This window comes from Branchiostoma lanceolatum, chromosome 17 (assembly GCF_035083965.1).
Source record: "Branchiostoma lanceolatum isolate klBraLanc5 chromosome 17, klBraLanc5.hap2, whole genome shotgun sequence".
NCBI lineage: Eukaryota > Metazoa > Chordata > Leptocardii > Amphioxiformes > Branchiostomatidae > Branchiostoma > Branchiostoma lanceolatum.
Genome location: NC_089738.1, coordinates 12,959,879 through 12,977,507, shown reverse-complemented (window position 1 = coordinate 12,977,507; position 17,629 = coordinate 12,959,879). Strand labels below are relative to the sequence as shown.

The window sequence follows — 17,629 nt, the reverse complement described above, 5'->3', positions numbered from 1 at the left end:
ATCTATTGAGATTTACCACATGAAATTTGTGGAAGTATTGGAAATATGTCAACCCAGACAAGACTGCAAGGTTTGAACCACCACTCTTTTTGTGGTGGGTTCTTTAACATGCTCGAGATGTGGCTCTCCTCAAACACGGGACCCCCAGCTTTACATCCCATCTGAAGCAGAAGCTATACACATACTAATTTTCACTTGAGTCGAGTGAAGAGTGTAAAGTGCCTTTTCAAAGGGCACAAAACTGGGGGCTGCCAAGGATTTGAACCCAGAACCTCCAGATTCCAAGTCAACAACCCTGACCACATGACCACCTTGCCACCAGTTTTTGCTCCTTCACACAATGGACCAACCCAGACTGTCCATTACAATTAGACATTCAACAAATGATAGCTTGGTTATTAGCAGTTCGACCAATGAGAGTGGCTGCATGTCTGTCAAATAGTTGCATTTTTTTCTTGCATTTCTAGGTTTTCACGGAAGTGGGCAGGGGTATGGGATCAGTCTATTTTCCCAAGTTTGTCCTTGCTTTAAGCACTCGTGTATACAAGTAAATGGACAATGAAAGAAGACGCGACACGATTGAGTGATACTTGCAGAATGAAGCTGGCTCCATACCAGGATGGCACCAGCTCCATGTCCTGTTATCAACTGCCCCGACAAGAACGGCCATGTACATGTACACAGAAAAATGGTAACTTGCATAGAACAAATCTTAAAGGACGTCCTACCAGCACGTGTACACCACTTGTTTTAAGCTCTACAACCCACAAACACTGGTAGTAAATGATTTGTGATGGTCCTATATAAAATTTTGGCTGACAGTTCCCGTTGTACATACAGTTCATCTTTGGCATTCTTGACCAAATAACATTTTTTTTCTATTGAATCCGAGAAATTTGTCGTTTTAACGAAGTTACCACTTCATTAGAGTTAATCGGCTAGTGACTACAAAATCTAGAGCTACAAAGCTTGAGTCACCCAACCCTCTCCTCCCCACGCAATGAATGGTATATTCCATTATTTTAATTGCGAGGCACTATTTAGGCCAGAATTTGGACAGTTTGATTATCAGAACAGGGAGGGTCGGGTTATAGGAGCAACAATACATCTCAAGTTGTAACACCGAAACATCATAATAATCAACATCACTGGAACATTTTACTTTGAAAAAAAAATTGATTATAAAAAATAGTTGCTGAAGACTCTTGTACATGTACAGTTTTTAAACACATATAATACAAGCCAAAACGGCAGAAAGTGCAAGCAAAACCTTGCAAATATACCTTGTACATTTTTTTTTTACTTTTCAAGAGTCTCAAATGTTCACCTGATTGCTAAAATGGCCCAGTGACGTCCGTCAACATACATACAAAACTAATAACACCTTTACCTAACTAAAAACCAAGTGTTACAATGAAATATTGCTTGTATAGTAAATTCTTCATACAATGTGGAGACTTTGTTCAACTCTGGGAGGAAGGTATAGAGTCTTTCACTTGTCATGTTTTATTTGAGTCCTGGACACCAATATAGTAAGAGAATTCCGGCTCTCCAAAACAAGAAGTTATGAAATTTACATCACATTTTTACAATGAACACAAGCATACCACTTTGGTATGGCCTTGTGTCAGAAAACTACACATAGCCTCCGTTCCAGAGCTGAATCCTTACGAGCACTAATTATCATGTAAGTAGAACAGCCTTACCAATTCTTACTCTCGGTTCTAAGCCAAAAAGCCAAATCGACCGAAATCTGTACAGTAGATATAAAATGATAATAATACTAAATAGTGTTCACAGGATATGTATTTATGTAACATAAATGCTTTACTCTTCTCGTAATTTACCATGCCACTCCTTTTTCAAGATGAAAAATGTTAGAACCAAGGAAAAAATTGGTCTGACCAAAAAACAGCATATGCAGCACTATATGCAGACGACTCTTCGCTAGTAATAAACTTAAAAGTAACTATACCTGACAATCTAGCAATTTTTGTAGGGTTAGCTGTAACTGTCCTGCTATGGGGTTACATATACACCATCTAATCACAAAAGGCTGTGATTGGCCAGTTTAAATTTGACAATCATCAAAACTGACCAATCATGACCATCTAAGCACAAAGGTTGTGAAAGGCCAGTTTAAAGATAACATCATCAAAACTGACCAATCAGGAGTCAGCACAAAACAAATGTTATATGTGATAATTGGTAACAGTTAGCCCTTTGTAAACAAATTGTTCTGCTTAAATTATTCACCATATTTGTGGATATTTCTCAATCATTTTTACTTGAGATACAACCACACCATACCCTTGGAGTGGCTTTGGAGGATACAGCAACTGATCAGAGAATTGTGCATTTTCACTTTACGACATTAACTTCATATGAATTCATACCAATAAATATGTGCTCAACTTAGATTAACGACAAACACATGCTCTTCAATACCCTGTGCCAATATCAAGAATGCTTCTTCAGAATATGGTACTTTTTCTGTTTCTTTTATCTCTGTTTGCAATGAGTATTTCTCTAATGTATATTTGCCCTGTAAATTAAGACTGTTGTGAGTTATAGCAAACATTTATGTGTCTGGTGTATATAATCACATCTTGACTGGAAGCACACAATGTCGCCAAGTATCCTGAAGCCTATGATCTAATCACCAATCCTCAACACCCATTGGCTATACGATTAATGACATCACAAAATCCAGAAAGTTCACTGGGCATGCAGCCTCTTGTTGTACAAATTTGGTAATACATGTTTATTTTCAAACTCCACAATTTCACACGTTTGCCAGCAATTCAGCGGTATCATCAAAATGCCTTTTTTGAAAAGTCATGCCAAGTCAATTTCACAAAACATGACAGGCGATACATGTTAGGCAGTATTTCTCTTTACTTTACCATAGAGCCTACCGGCTATCCTGCAATGTTTGAACACCTAAATTCCTACCATATCTCAATGGTAGTTACAGGAACACACATAGAATTTGGATGCTATTTGCTTCAAGAGGTTGGCTCTGAACATTAGCTCATAGTATATACAAGGTTTCTATCATTACGATTAACATGTACATGGCTTTATCTTTTGTGAAATAGTGTAACCGCAGTATCTAATAAATGAAATAGGTTTGTATATCATGTTAACTGCGCTAGCCAGCATGGTCGGTTGCCATAACAACGGTTTGGGGTTGCTATGACAATGTTTACAAATGCCATGGTAACCACACACAACACCAGCAAGTTCTCTCTATGCTTTTGCATACAAAACCGCCAAAAATCTGACCACTTTTTCATACAATACAATAAAAGCAGCAAAAATTAAGAGTTGTCATTTTCGATGAAGACAACCAACAATGTACAATTTTTCACGTGGCTAGTCAAACTGTGACGTTTTGCTGAAAAAAATTGTCTTTTTGATTGTCCAATGTGGACAAATTGGTTAGGCTAAATGCTTGCTCTAATTAACAAAAGGAAAAGAAGTGTCTGTTGGCTTTGAGCATGTGTATATCGGTAGACTGGAGCTTATCATATAGACTTTGTCCTGAAAATGCCATGGAGCTATATTCTAGATTGCTAGGCAAATCTAGGCTGCTATGTACTAATCAGACAGTTGCTAGGCATTAGCAGAATAGCACTATACTGTATACAGCAGAGCATCCTACATAGCCGACTAGCACTGTGTCTTCTGACAAACCATCAGGAAGATTGGGGGGGACTGACTTTTTCCTACGGACTACATTCTCACTTACAAATTTAGAAAAACTTTAAAAATAGATAAAAATTTCTTTTCGGACAGCTGTGGCCAAGGAAAAGCCACAATAAATACAACATCATCACCCCTCCAACCCGATGATTTGTCATTTGTCTGTATAACAGTCATATGAAGCCTAAGAATTCTCCAAGCTATGCCCAAAGCACAAACATGTCCTATTCCTTTGTGCACAAATATAAAGCACGCTAGTAGTAAGTCACACCATTTTTTTTCTTAACCGGTCACACCACTTTTTTTTTAACTGACTAGCGATGAAGCACAACTACGTTTTGCTGCAACATACTTTGAATTTTTCTCATAAATTTAGGAATTTACAATTTACAGGCAACAAGAGGTCCAGATTCGCTATAAATATTTTTCAACCGTTTGAGTCGATATACTTTGCACCATTTTTTTCTTGACTTCATTTTTTTGGGGTTTCTTTTTTTCCAAAGATTTTTTTTTGTTAAGGGGGTCAATAGGGGTTTTCTGGAGAGACTCAGTCCAGTGTTGATGACTGGATTCTTCCACGCCAGAAACCCTTTCAAGCCCAATGTGCGCAAGACCTCGTTGCTCCTGGGTCCATGATTCTATTAGACATTTCTACATGTGTCTATGGAACTATGAGGTATCCAGGAACAAAGAATTCTGCCGAAGTTTTTCTTTCTGTCACAAACATTGACACAAACTTGTGCAACCTGCACACAAAGTCTGTTGCTTCAATTTCTTCTTTTCTCACTCTTGTTTTGCGAAAGTCACTGTTTCAGGGCTTGAAACTAACTGCATTGCATGGTAGAAACCAAGGCCAGTGCCCACAACATTTTGTGCATTGGAGAAGCAGAATTACCCTCTGTAGATAGGAACAGAGACTTGTGTGGACTTCTCTATCCATGAGGAAAAAACGGTATCATGTCTCGCACAAACCCAATTCTCCCGATTCAAGTGTGATTTCAATTTTCTTATTGGCTAAAACAACAAAAATGGCTACCAAATGTTGACTGGCCTTAGTTTCAAACCCTGGATAGTTTTAGAACAGTAGCATTTCACAGTGGCCAAAGATAAGTTTGTTATCATCACACATCTTTGAAAACAGGATTCCGTTAACCTAGAACTTGAATCCTTCAGCAGGTATGTTGGTGTTACCGTCGAACTGGAAGCCCTCAGTGGACGCCTGGGGAGCCAGGCTAGGATCTTCTTCAATCTACCAGGAAAAGAGATAAATGAACTAGTTAGAATAATAGAAAACATTTGATGCAGATTGCTTGTCTTGTGTTTTTAGTAATCTTGCAAGTAAGAAATCCTGGCAGATGGTATCTTGATTATTGTTAACTGACTGGCCCAAAGTGATATAGCAGAACTGTTAAAAAAATACAAGTCATGAGTTGCCTTTACTTACTGTAAATTCATTCATTTTTGCAGTGATTTTACAGCAGTTGTGGAAAGGAGTTTTTTGTTGCATTTTAGATTTACTGCTTAAACAACACTGTACCACAAAAACACTGCATGACTTACATCTGCGCTGAAGTACTGGTCAATGATCTCGTACGCCAGCTTGTAGATGTCCTCGTTCTCGTGGTTCTGGAGAGCCTCGATCTTGTCCAGGCCGCCGCACTCCTCGATCTGCGTCTCGATGGCCTCCACGTTGTCGGCCATCTTCAGGACGTTGTTGATTCCATCCAGGACGACCTGAATGACCTGGGTGTCCTTCACGCTCAGCAGGTTACAGAAGGGAGGAATGACCCTCTGGTTGACAAGGTACTGGACCTGGGAAAGTCAGAAAGTACACAGTTATGCACTAAATTGATACAACAGGGAGGAATGATCATCTGGTTTACAAGGTACTGGACCTGGGAAAGTCAGATAGAACACCGTTATGCACAAACTTTTACAGAAGGGAGGAATGACCCTCTGGTTCACAAGGTACTGGACCTGGGGAAGTCAGACAGCACACTGTTATGCACACATTTTACAGAAGGGAGGAATGACCCTCTGGTTCACAAGGTACTGGACATGGATAAGTGAGACACAATACTTGCAGAATTGGAAGTATAGTTGGTTCAGTTCCAATGGTGTTGTAGTTGAGAGCCAGGATGACTCATGGCTACACCGACATGGTAATGTCAGATCATTAGGGGGTACCCACTTAGAGCTAGTCACAACAATGTTCAATCAATTGTGTAATTTCATATAGCATTGTACTGAAGGAGTTGTGTTTAGCTTGATGAAGTCCTCCCTACCTGGTCCTTCCTGCCGCTGATGGTGAGGTTACTGATGGCCCAGGCCGCCTCCTTCTGTGTCTGGAAGTCTCCTCGGCTGAGGTGGTGGATGATCATGGGGATGAGCCCCGCCTCGATCACCGCCTGCACCTGCTGCTGGTTACCAGCTGTGATGTTCGACAGGAACCACACAGCCTCCTACAACACGCAGGGGGGTAAGTAGATAGATGTTACATTACACATACAAATCTGTGTTTGCCTTGTACATATTGTTTTATGTCATGATAACATCCAACTTGAGTGTTCAAGACCAGCCTGTATATTAAAGTATCACACAGGCTTCTACTTCTAGTTGTATCACACAGGCTTCCACAGAATAATTCAAACACGCTTCGTGTACACTAATGCACCTCTATTGATATGCCAAATAAGAAATAACAATTACTCAAGCAACTGGATATGATATTGGAACCTCTACTGATAATTCCAACAATGGATTTGAGCATTGGAATTGATGTTTTCACAACGTTTTGTTTGAGGAAATAGACTTTTCTCAACTTATGGTGCATTTTGCATAAAAATTTGTGTTTCCTCAGTATGACATAAAAATTGATGTCTATATCTATCAGTATCAGTCTTTTTAGACAATCTTCCTGGGATGCTGGATCAGATACATACCAAATCGGCATTGGTTCTACTGTCCATTGTTTGTCATTCACACACACTATATATATATATATATATATATATATATATACCTATCTACATAATAAACATGAAAACAGACAGTTTTTACAAATTTAATAAAATATGACTAGAACTTTTGTTTAGAGGAAATCTTGCTTCTTCACTTTTGTCGAGACCAAACGGTAAATTCTAACACAATCAACCGCACATCCACACAGCCAACGGATTGTTCTGTAATCACTAGTTTGTGTGACACAAACTTCAGATGCACTCCCGTGTCAGGCACCGCCTGTTTCCAGGCTTATGGTTGGCAAGGGTTGTTTACATGCATGCTGACATCATCACACACAGGACAGAGCACCCTTAAAGACCTCATAATGATCATCACTTCCAGCTCCCTTTTGAACTGTGCACAAAAGCAAAAAAACCTTCTTCAAAATTTTGAAGTTAGCTATAGAATTTCAGATTCAACTTCTGAAGACGGGCAGGTTGATCTGTAATTAGGATTTGCTGACATCCTACTTGATCTGATGTTTTCTGTGCATTGATTCTCTGCATGAGATACCTGAAGTCTACATACATGTTAACATTCTGTTAACAGTTTAGTCATGTTTCTGTCATCATTGAAGACCACACCTTACTTTGTCAAATTGTTCAGGTACAGGTCCGGACATGCATCTAAAACTCTGTACCCATACCTGTACCTCATTAGGTACGCAGCCCTACTCAATCAAGTGCATATGAAAGCATTAAAGAGTGATTCATTCCCCCTTACCTTGTTGATTTTCTCCTTGGTGTGGTTGAGAAGAGCGTGGAAGTGGTCCAGGACGCCACAGTTCAGAACCACCTGTGTCTGGTCGTCTGTCCCGGTCACGATGTTTCCTACGGCTCTCAACGCAGCAGTCTGGGGGGAGGGAACAGGGTAGATAGATGTAAACATTCCTCATGACAAAACTGCGAATCCATTTCTCATATACACAACCTTTATAACCAGAAGTCTTGTGATCATAGGGAGCATATGCACAATTGTGCACTCAAAATTTGACCTGTGCACATCATTTTTGACTGTGGATGCACTGGTGCACCAAGATATTTGTGAAGGGTGATGTATTTAAAGATTCTAGTGTACAGCATATATAAAGTACACCGAAGAGAGGCAGTTTTGAAATAAGGTTTCGCTGACGTTCTCTTTTATTCTATGTTGTTAACAAAAAGTAGATTGTATCAAGAAATCTTGTTACCTGAACTTTGACCTCTTGATGGCTGAGCAGCGGTACCAGGAAGGGCACGACGCCGGAGTCGATGACCATCTGTATCTGCTCGTTTCCCCCGTCCGTCAGGTACGACAGCGCCCAGACCGTGTCCACCAGGATGTTGATGTCCGTGTGGTGGATCAGGACGTTCAGTGCCGGAAGAATTTCCTGAAACACGAGTTTTAACCTTTAGTACACTGAAGATGTTTTGCACCCAGTCCCCTATTGGTTACAGAGTTAGGCAGCAGGGAGAAGGTAAAACTTCCTGAAAATTCAATTCCTTTAGTGGAGATTGAATTTCACAGTAGGAGGGCGAAGGAATCTTTATGTAGTACAGTAATAAAAGTAGTAACTTGAAAGTGCAATAAAGAGGCATGATTAATTTGTGGTGGAAAGGTCACTTTGAAAACAAAACCATTGCAGACATTGAAAGATTTAAAGTACAACACAAAAACTATGAGACATTTAGACATACATATAGAAGTTGAAATTCTAGGTATTCTTACCAAACATAACTGTCCTTTGCTAACCTGTATTGTGTCTATTTGGGGAGGGGGGTCCTTGTTCCTACACAGGTTGACTATGACCCAGGTGACGTTTCTCAGGAAGGTGATAGGGATAGTGGGATTGATGAATGACAGGAGCGGCTTGACCACACCCAGACTGATGACATAGTCCCTACACTGGGGGCCGTCACCTACAGGGAAAAACATAAAAAATTCATAATTTTAAGAAATACAAGACTGACAGTATGTACATCAATGTTGAAAACCTGCACTTGAATTTTGTAAGTAACTCAAACACTGGATAATAGAGTCATTTCTTGTAAACCGAAAAGGATTTATCTGCCAAAGTTTTGGTAGACGTGCAGTTCTACTTCCCATCACTAGGTGGTGCTGCAGAGAGGTAGCAGGACCAATGAAATGTTGGCTGGTAAATCATTTTGGGCTATGCAAAAAAGACTGTATCATCCATTGTATTGACAATCTGAGGAAAGTATCCACAAATATATGTTAAACATATTGTATGTGGTAACATATTATGAGAATTTCAGAAGAGAAGGGTACAAATCACATGCACTCACCAATGATATTGCCTAGTGCCCAGACGGCTTGCTCGCAGACGTTTTGATGGGGAGACTCCAACAGTCCCAGAAACAGGGGCACGGCACCTGCGTTAACTACTGCCTGGGTCTGTTGTGAGGTTCCTGATGCGATGTTGGTGAGGGCCCAGGCAGCCTCAAACTGTAGGGAGGCACTGAGGGACACAAAACAAAGTGATTAACATCAGTCAAATCATAATAATTTGTAGGTATAATGTAACGACTCACTTGAACACAAGCCTACAAGATACAAATCAGTATACATTATACATTCCATAGAGGGATTATGTTCTGTACTCTGAAGGGCAACTACATTTATGTCAGCAACAGTACTTAATTTTAGATGCTACAGATCAAGCGCTCATAGGATCAATTTCTGGCATTCCTAGCTATGTGACCTTGAACTTTTTTTACCGAACATTTAGAGTGTGGCTTTTTAACATTTTTGAGTTAGTTGAGAATACTTACTTCTCGTTGTTGAGACAGTGGACCAGGATGGGTAAGATGCCAGAGTTGATCAGGTCATCGATTGGGGGATTGCGGTCACTGGACAACAGTTTCCTGTGGGGAAGATGTAAAAACCTTTCATTACAAATATTCAACTTCAGTATTGTGGAATTGTTCCCATTATTTTTGATTCAATATCAATATTCAATACCAACTTTGAGCAATAGCCATGGTCTTCCTGGGTACAATAATGAAGCTTGTCTCACTCTGCAAGGAACGCTTGCTCCAAAAATAATTTTATGAAACTGTTGCAATCTTTCATGAAACAAAATCTAGTAGAAATTACTGTAAATTACAGCATTTGCACCAGGACTTGATTTTACAGTAAGAGAAGCATATTCTTCGCAGTGTTTTAAGTTCGCAGTTGATATAATTATTAAAAATACAATGGAGACACATATTCGCTGAGTCATGATATCACGAAAACCTCCAAAATAAAACCACCGCAAACATTACAAGATCTACAGTAAGCCCTCACCTTGCAGCTTGCACGGCCGTCAGTTGGACTGACACGTCTGTGCTGGTGGCGTTCTGTACGATCTCGGCCAATGTTTGGTTTGTCTGCAGATGGCAAGAGAGTAAAGTCAAGAAAAACAAACCATACATAGAAGCTACGGAATGAAAAAAAGGATGATAAAAATGATAATCTCGTTAAAACAGACTGCAAGAAATGAATTATTTCTATTCCAACTATTTTGAATAAAGTACATACTATAACATTTCATATCTTCTTCTTTTTCACTTTTACAAAAGTAACTTAATTAGGTAGTTAAGAGTTACACATCTAGCAAGTGTTTTACTAAAGTAACTTAATCAAGTACTTATTAAGTTGGCTTAAATAATATCTCAAAACAGATTATTAAACATATTGCACTACAAGGCTGATGGTATACATGTATTCTGGTGCATCTTTCTAAAAAAACACTATTGCATGCAAAACAACCAACAGAAATAATATATCCTCGGTTATGATCATCGTATTACCTATTCTAAAACAAACAAACTCATAATTAAAATTAAACTTCATTGTCCTAGAAACAGAAAATTTGTTGAGGAAAAATTATCAGGCAGTATATACTACCAGGCTATACAGTACAGTATATTCTTTTATGATATTGATAACTTGAGAAGTATCTTGTATTGTAAATACAAGTGCACAAAATGCTTTCATGTGTGTTAGGTATAACAACATATCTATGGGAGGTATGCACCTGGTACATACTATAGCAATACATGTACATTTATACAAATAGTAAATTACTCAGTGCTATTTTTAAGAATGTTTTAAAAAACTATTACATGATATTGACAAATAATGTCAAGATTCTATCCACAGCATCATCGCAGGAAGGAGTCTCTCAAGGGAGTGAGGGACAACCAAGAACGGAAGGAAGACTTTTGTGTATCTTTGACTTATCAAGCAGGGCTCTTATTCATTTCTTGCTCTTGACAATGGAATAAGGACACTACAAGACCTTCTTACCATCTCTATCCACTTTGTCAATTTTCAAATTCAAGTGACTGAACACTCGTTTATTCTTACGAGAATTAGATTTGGCGGTGTTTGAAGATTGCGGTTGAAACCATTTTGTTACACAATTGAAACTCATTTTTACAGAGTTATGATTTTGCAGTGAGAGGTTGTCAAGATTTGCAGTATTTTGCTTCAATTTATCAAATTTGCAAGCTTCTGGCAGAGTTTGCCAACTAAATTTAAAGGGAGAGCCCTGCTTAAGCCATGCATAACACCTCACACATAACACCTCCACAAAGCACAGACAACAAGCAAATATTCTAATACTCTACAAACTACCAGATATTACAAAACGTTTTGACTCCATGCACAAAGTGGGGCATGAGAAATATTTAAAGCACATGCTTGATGCTGCATAATGAAGTTAGCTCAATAGCTGCTTCATAGAGTTGGTATATTGAAGAGGAGAAAATTGCAGTTGGCTTTGCAGAAAGACAGGTTTGCAATTTTTAAAGCCAGACAAAAGCAGAATCTTATGTAGTTGAGGATCTTATAACCTTCCCCTGCTAAGGTGGCCTTGTTCAGTTGTTGCATCAAATTTGTATTGGTTATAGGGGGTAGGCAGCAGGGAGAAGGTTAAAGATAGCTGCATGCATGTGGCTGGCTCTGAAAGGTGCACTTTTGGAATTGCATAAGGACGCTGTGCATGCATTTGCAGAGTTGCACCGTTTAAATAGCACCTACCACAGATGCATTTTCATTATGAGATGCACCGTCAGAGCGGGGTTGCAAATAGTAAACTGAAAGAGACTGGAAAAATGCTGGGATGACTTTTTGCATTGGGTGTTTATTTAACAAATGTAATAAAACTGTTTTTTGTCATAAACTTTAGTCCATGCATACATGCACTCAAGACACTGCACAAAAATGCATTGTGAATGATGAATGCAAGGTAATGCTGCCTACCACGAATCCTGTGACAGTAAAATGTACAAACTTTTACCAAAGAATGGTGAAAATCATAAGGATATTTTCAGTGTATTGACAGATAAGGTTTTCTTAGAAAAAAATACAACTTCTTCAATGGACATAAGAAATAACAAAAAATACTGGCTCTGCCCCAGAGGCACTGCCAAAAACAGCAGTATTCTGACCTCCGACCCTTGCCCCACTCTGACCCAATACATGTACAGTCAAACCTGCCCAAGGCGACCACCCGGCGGACCGAGCAAAAACGGTCGCGATGGACAGGTGGTCGCCATGAAGAGGATTCCACTCACATGTTTCCAGGTCGATGTTTTCAAATACAGTACGTAAATGGATGAAAAATTATGTGAATTCAGACAGCATGACCCCCACCAAGTTCAATTCTCATTGACAGAAAGATCCTACAAAAATTACATTTTCCGTTATCGTTGTAATAATTGTACACCGCTACATCGCGTACAAATTTTCGTCATAATTTTGACTCACAAAACATTATGGTTGCCTCGATGATCTCGCAGCGCACTCCCGCCTTCACACGTTACATTAAATAGTACACACACACACGCACATCATCGAAGTTTTAAGGCCTAAGACAAATCCCTAGAAAACACCTGCTGGCCCCATCCTTTTTTGGGGCGCCGACCGCTGGATGAAAGGGTCAGAAAGTTTTCGATCTGAAAACTAAAGATGAAAACGGAACGGTGTGATTTCGTCGCGCCGCGCCGCCAAGCTCTGTGCGACCGCATCGAAAGGTATTAGTCAGTGCAGCAGAACGCACAGCGTCCAATAAAGGATTGTGAGATTCATGGAAATAAAAAGAAAATTAGAATATTAATTTTCATCAATAACTAGAGTATTCGTACATGTTCATACACAAAAGCATCGTGTTTTAGAAAGGTCAGCGGTACGCCAAATCCGGGCCGCGCCAAATCCAAGATGGCGTCGGGACCAAGGAACAACATTTCTCGCCCGATGTTTTGCCCGCCGCGAAGTCATTTTTCGGCGGAATTTAGTAAGACACAGACACATTTTTGTTGCAAATACAAGAAATAGATAGTAATTTCTGTGAAATCTGACTTTTTGACGCCATGCACTACGTATTCGTTTTGAAAATTGAGTTTAAACCGAACTGAGTTTGCGGTAAACTACTGCTAGTATAAGATTACGGCGATAGGCACAACAACATCACAAACATTTGTCTTTACAATGTTTATAGAGGGAACGTTTTATCAAAACACTTCATGGAGGAATCGATGCTATAACATTGCTATTCCATATATTTTTGTCTTTATTTTCGTCCTTCAAAGTCTTGAAAACATTTCCGTGAAATCCGACAGCAAAATGAAAATTAGGCGGCCGCCATGGGCAGGGATTGTGCTGTGTGCGGTCCCAAGTCGTGGCGGTCGCGGTCGCGTTGGACGGGTGGTCGCCTTGGGCAGGCAGCTTAATGCTTGTGCCTATGGGGAAAATTTTCGGGACCGAGAAAAAGCGGTCGCCATGGCCAGGTGGTCGCGTTGAAAAGGTGGTCGCCTAGGCAGGTTTGACTGTACTGAGAAGTACCCATCCAACAAACTAATTACATTACTTTGTTCTTCTTCAATTATTCAGTTCAATGGACTGGCAGAAAACAAGTACTTGGAAGCCCTTAAGCACAGCATTGGTGATGACCCACATAAACACACACAGCTCTTTGTACATGTACTTACCTTACTTACACGGATGAATATAAAGATATGTGTAATAAGTGAAATTATGGTAACAAGTAGGTCATATGCTGCTCAACACTTCAGGAAAATCTCTTGAAAGCACCAACACCCAAAACAAATCATTCACCCTTTCAAATCTAGTAAAATTGCAGGGCAACTGAGGTTTTTGAATTGATTGGTAAGAACTCTTTGTGTAATTACTATAATTTAGCTGTACATTAAAAACAATAAGCTATGTCTTGGCTATTCTGTGGTTAGAAGATTACAAAATATGGGTATTTACTCTGCAACCTAGCTAAATTAAGGCCTTGTAATTATACAGCTACAAATAGAAGACTTGTCATCTCCTAGTTATGTTTATGTTAGAAACCAGGGCTCGAAATAGTGGGTGCATGTGCACCCAGTGCACCCAATTTTGGAGCTGTGCACCTAATTTTTGACTGTGGGTGCACTGGTGCACCTATATATTTTTGTATGCTATAGGGTTAAGGTACTATTGTACACTAGTATACAGAATATTCTTGAAATGTAAGTATCAAAAACAGCATGATAACTTTTTGCTGTACTTTATTTAATGCATTATTTGTTTGAAATTTCAAAGTTAGCTATAGAAGTACAGATTGAAGTTCTTAAGAAAGGCAGCAGCGTTAAACTTTGAAATTATGTTCTGAAGAACATTCAACTTTATTTTATCTGGTGCACCCAAAATTCTTTCTGTGCACCCAATTTTTTGAGTTGGGTGCACCAGTGCACCTATTTCCAAAGATGAATTTCGAGCCCTGGAAACAAAATGCCCAAATCTGGCATTGTCTGCTAATGGAATGGAGACAAAAGAGGAATATTGATGGCAGATAAAACAGCCACATTTCTGTAATCCACTTTCATTTTATGATTGTGCTCTCCCTTTTTTCTAATAGAACACAAGGAAAAAAATAAAAAGGAAATCTACAAATGCCACCAATTGGCTGCTCTGGTATAAAAACATTAAAGGCTTAACCTTCTCCCTGCTACATAACCCTGTAATGAATACAAATATGGTCCCAAGAGGCTACATCAGCCGGGAGAAGGTTATTCTATCTCATCTTTTTTTTTAATTCTAAGATACATACCACGGGTTTGTCTCCTTCCTCAGATTCAGAACTGTCTATCCTTGGCACATTTCTTCTCTTCAGCAGATGTTCCTCTCTCTTGTTCTGTGTAGGGGAAATAATATTGATAAATAAATCACACACATGGGTTTCAGAATATTTGATATCAGGGAACAAAATACTGGGTACATATGCACCCAAAATTGGAGTTGTGAACCTAATTATTGACTGTGGGTGCACTGGTTCATTTAGATATTTGTGTAGGTAGAAAGGTACTAGCATACAAGTAATATACTGCATATTTTGACCAAAAAAAACATTTTGTATCACTTGTTTAAGTCAGCGACAGAATTTTTTTCATTGCAATTTTTCAAAGATTTTGAAAATGATACTCTATTGAATTCTATGTTGTGCACCCAAAATTTTCGCCCTAAAAATTTAGGTGCACCAGGGGTCCAGGGCACCAATTCCCCAAAATGAATTTTGAATCATGTCACATCTTAAACTCTCTTAGTTCTGGGCTTTCTGAATTTTTCCATGTACATTTGTGACTGCTTGGCACAAACATAACATTGGATGTGGGATAATCTAGCGAAAATAGGAAGTTAACACATATGTACTTATACTCAAGCAACTGGATAAGTTTAAGTTATGTAAACAGACATAATAGGCAGCATCCGCTGTCTTTCGTCAGTGACAGAAGACAAGTGAAAGGCAGCTGATATTGTTTGAAACATCTGACTGTTTACAAAACTCAACTAGTCACTTGATGTTTTTGTATTGAGAATCTCATTAGACATTACCTGGAGTGGATGTCTAGCTTTCACCAGCGTATATATTTATGTTATATGTAGTAAGTAGATGGTATCAAATACATCTATCTGATACTGTTGACTTATTTGCCAGATAAGACTCCACTAGTCATACTAGAAAACACCATGAATACTAGGAAATATGAAAATTATTCTTAATTATTTTTTTTATATCTTGTATCACATGAACTTAAAACTCCTTCTTCTTTTCATTTCTTGTGTGGCTAAAAAATGTGATTAGTAGAGAATGCACACACACAAATAATACTAATAGCAGTTGTGTAGGTTTGATCAATCAATTATTATATTCCTATACTATAGGCTTTAGTATAATGGAAACAAACAGCTGAAACAAATATTTTAAAATTCATTAAAACGCCAATAATTACCTTTCTCAGTTCAACTGTAACCTCATTCCGCTGTCTTCTCATAGCCTGTGAAGAAATCAAAAGAGCTTTGTTTACAACAAGACAACTTGAACCATCTTGTGTAACTGCCCCCCTCCCCACACCACATAGTCCAGTCATTTTGGTTGGCAACGTCCCCAAATACCGCAATTTTTGTCACGTTCTTCTGTCAATTTCACCTCATAATCGTAATCTAAACCTTCGGAGAGTAACTCAACATAGTCCTGTGGCACCGAAGGTTATGTTGGCGGTGAGATTTTACGGTCTTTAGGGTTGATCTGTTGGCGTAAAATTGTCGCAAAAATTATGTGTTGCTCGCTCAACATACAAGTCGGACCGGGCGCCATTTTTGAAGTGAAGTCATCGAGAAGACAGACGAAAAAAAATTACGTCGTCTGCCGACCGATTTCTGACATATAGCTAACCTAGATGTGTAGAAGCATACACAGCTGTGACTTCGGGGTGCTTGTGATCACATCTATGGACAGAAAATCGGACTGTTTCGGCTGTAAAGCTACAAAGATCTGAGGAAAAATCGAATGATCTGCGTTGTCTCCAAGCCAAAACACAGCGTCATGGACTGTCTGGACATTTCTCTCTCGACAACAACGCGCAGTTTGAGGCTCAGATCTAACACTCACCTCGGCATCGCGGCCTTTATGCTTGTAACTTCTGATCCTGTTGTTCAAGAAGTCAGCATAGCTTTCTGCAGACGACATTTTTGGGGGAAATCTGAGGGAAATCCTCCGTTTCTCTCAACCCAGAAATCCAAAATGCCGGCCAACTTTGACGTCACTGAAACCACGGAGGAGATAAAATAGTACAAGCCCTCTCATTGGTCAACGCTGACCCACCCTGATTTCCGATGATATCAATAAAACCTTTGATGACCAATTTTAGTTTATTTCAGACAAATAATAAAGAAGATATAATTATCTTAGATGCATGTAGATCTTTTAAGCTGTAAATGGTGAATACATAGTGTAGAAATAATCCTCAAAAAATTGGCCAACCAGGACTGCCCTTTCATTCGGAGCACGTTCTTGCTGACTCAACTAGCCGCAGAGCATGCCGGGACAGTTTTCCCGCGAAAGTCACACTGACTCAGGCGGAAGTGACATGATAATGTAACTCAGGCATATAATGTTATCAATAACATGTTGTAGTTCTAAATGTAGGGTAGAATAGCCTTATACTGTAGTATTGTTGTTTGATAGTTGTTACTATAAATTGAATGATTGTCGAGCGATACGTGTCATTCATATGATCATTGGTATGAAAAACAATTTGCGGAACCACCTTCCGGAATCAACTAGACTGACATTCTTAACAGGAGTGTCAAAGTCGACGTGAAATTTATCCATCGAGCGAACATGACGGATTTCAAAGTCTATTCTGTAAAACAAGAGCTGTGTTTGCGCCACACTGTGGCATACCTACCGTCATAAACTCGACCGCAAGGTGCCGCTTTACGATTGCGTCATCAGCCCCACCCTAGGCGTTCCTCGCAGATGTAGCGGTCGGGCTTGTTTTGAGCGTATTTGGCGGTGTTCAGGTTTTTCTGGAGGTGTTCTTCTGGGTCTTCTGGGGGTGTACACAAATTTTCAGTGGCAGTGCTAGTCGAGTAACTGTAA

The 17,629-nt window shown here is 39.3% G+C and overlaps 1 protein-coding gene across 2 annotated transcripts; it reads right to left on the bottom strand.

The window, feature by feature from the left end:
• Positions 1-584: 584 nt before the first annotated feature.
• Positions 585-16,811, bottom strand: LOC136423685 (importin subunit alpha-3-like). 2 transcript variants are annotated; one of them, XM_066411966.1, is made up of 12 exons: positions 16,637-16,811; positions 15,978-16,022; positions 14,798-14,881; positions 10,000-10,082; positions 9,483-9,575; positions 8,997-9,169; positions 8,419-8,609; positions 7,901-8,080; positions 7,435-7,563; positions 5,994-6,170; positions 5,269-5,520; positions 585-4,957 (listed from the first exon to the last, which is right to left on the bottom strand). In XM_066411966.1, exons 1-12 carry the CDS (start codon positions 16,712-16,714, stop codon positions 4,862-4,864), a joined length of 1,581 nt encoding a protein of 526 aa, XP_066268063.1. In that variant the 5' UTR covers positions 16,715-16,811; the 3' UTR covers positions 585-4,861. The 2 variants fall into 2 exon arrangements, with proteins under 2 accessions (XP_066268063.1, XP_066268064.1); XM_066411967.1 differs by having other exon boundaries at positions 8,443-8,609; positions 16,637-16,810.
• Between the last annotated feature and the right edge of the window lie 818 nt (positions 16,812-17,629).

Bases quoted from the DNA above. Each gene is read 5' to 3' on its own strand.
- LOC136423685 (XM_066411966.1), bottom strand. From the start codon at position 16,714: ATGTCGTCTGCAGAAAGCTATGCTGACTTCTTGAACAACAGGATCAGA. The intron at 14,882-15,977 runs GTAATTATTGGC...TCCCCTACACAG, and splicing joins TTACAGTTGAACTGAGAAAG to AACAAGAGAGAGGAACATCT. The intron at 7,564-7,900 runs GTAACAAGATTT...CCCTCCCCCCAG, and splicing joins ATCAAGAGGTCAAAGTTCAG to ACTGCTGCGTTGAGAGCCGT.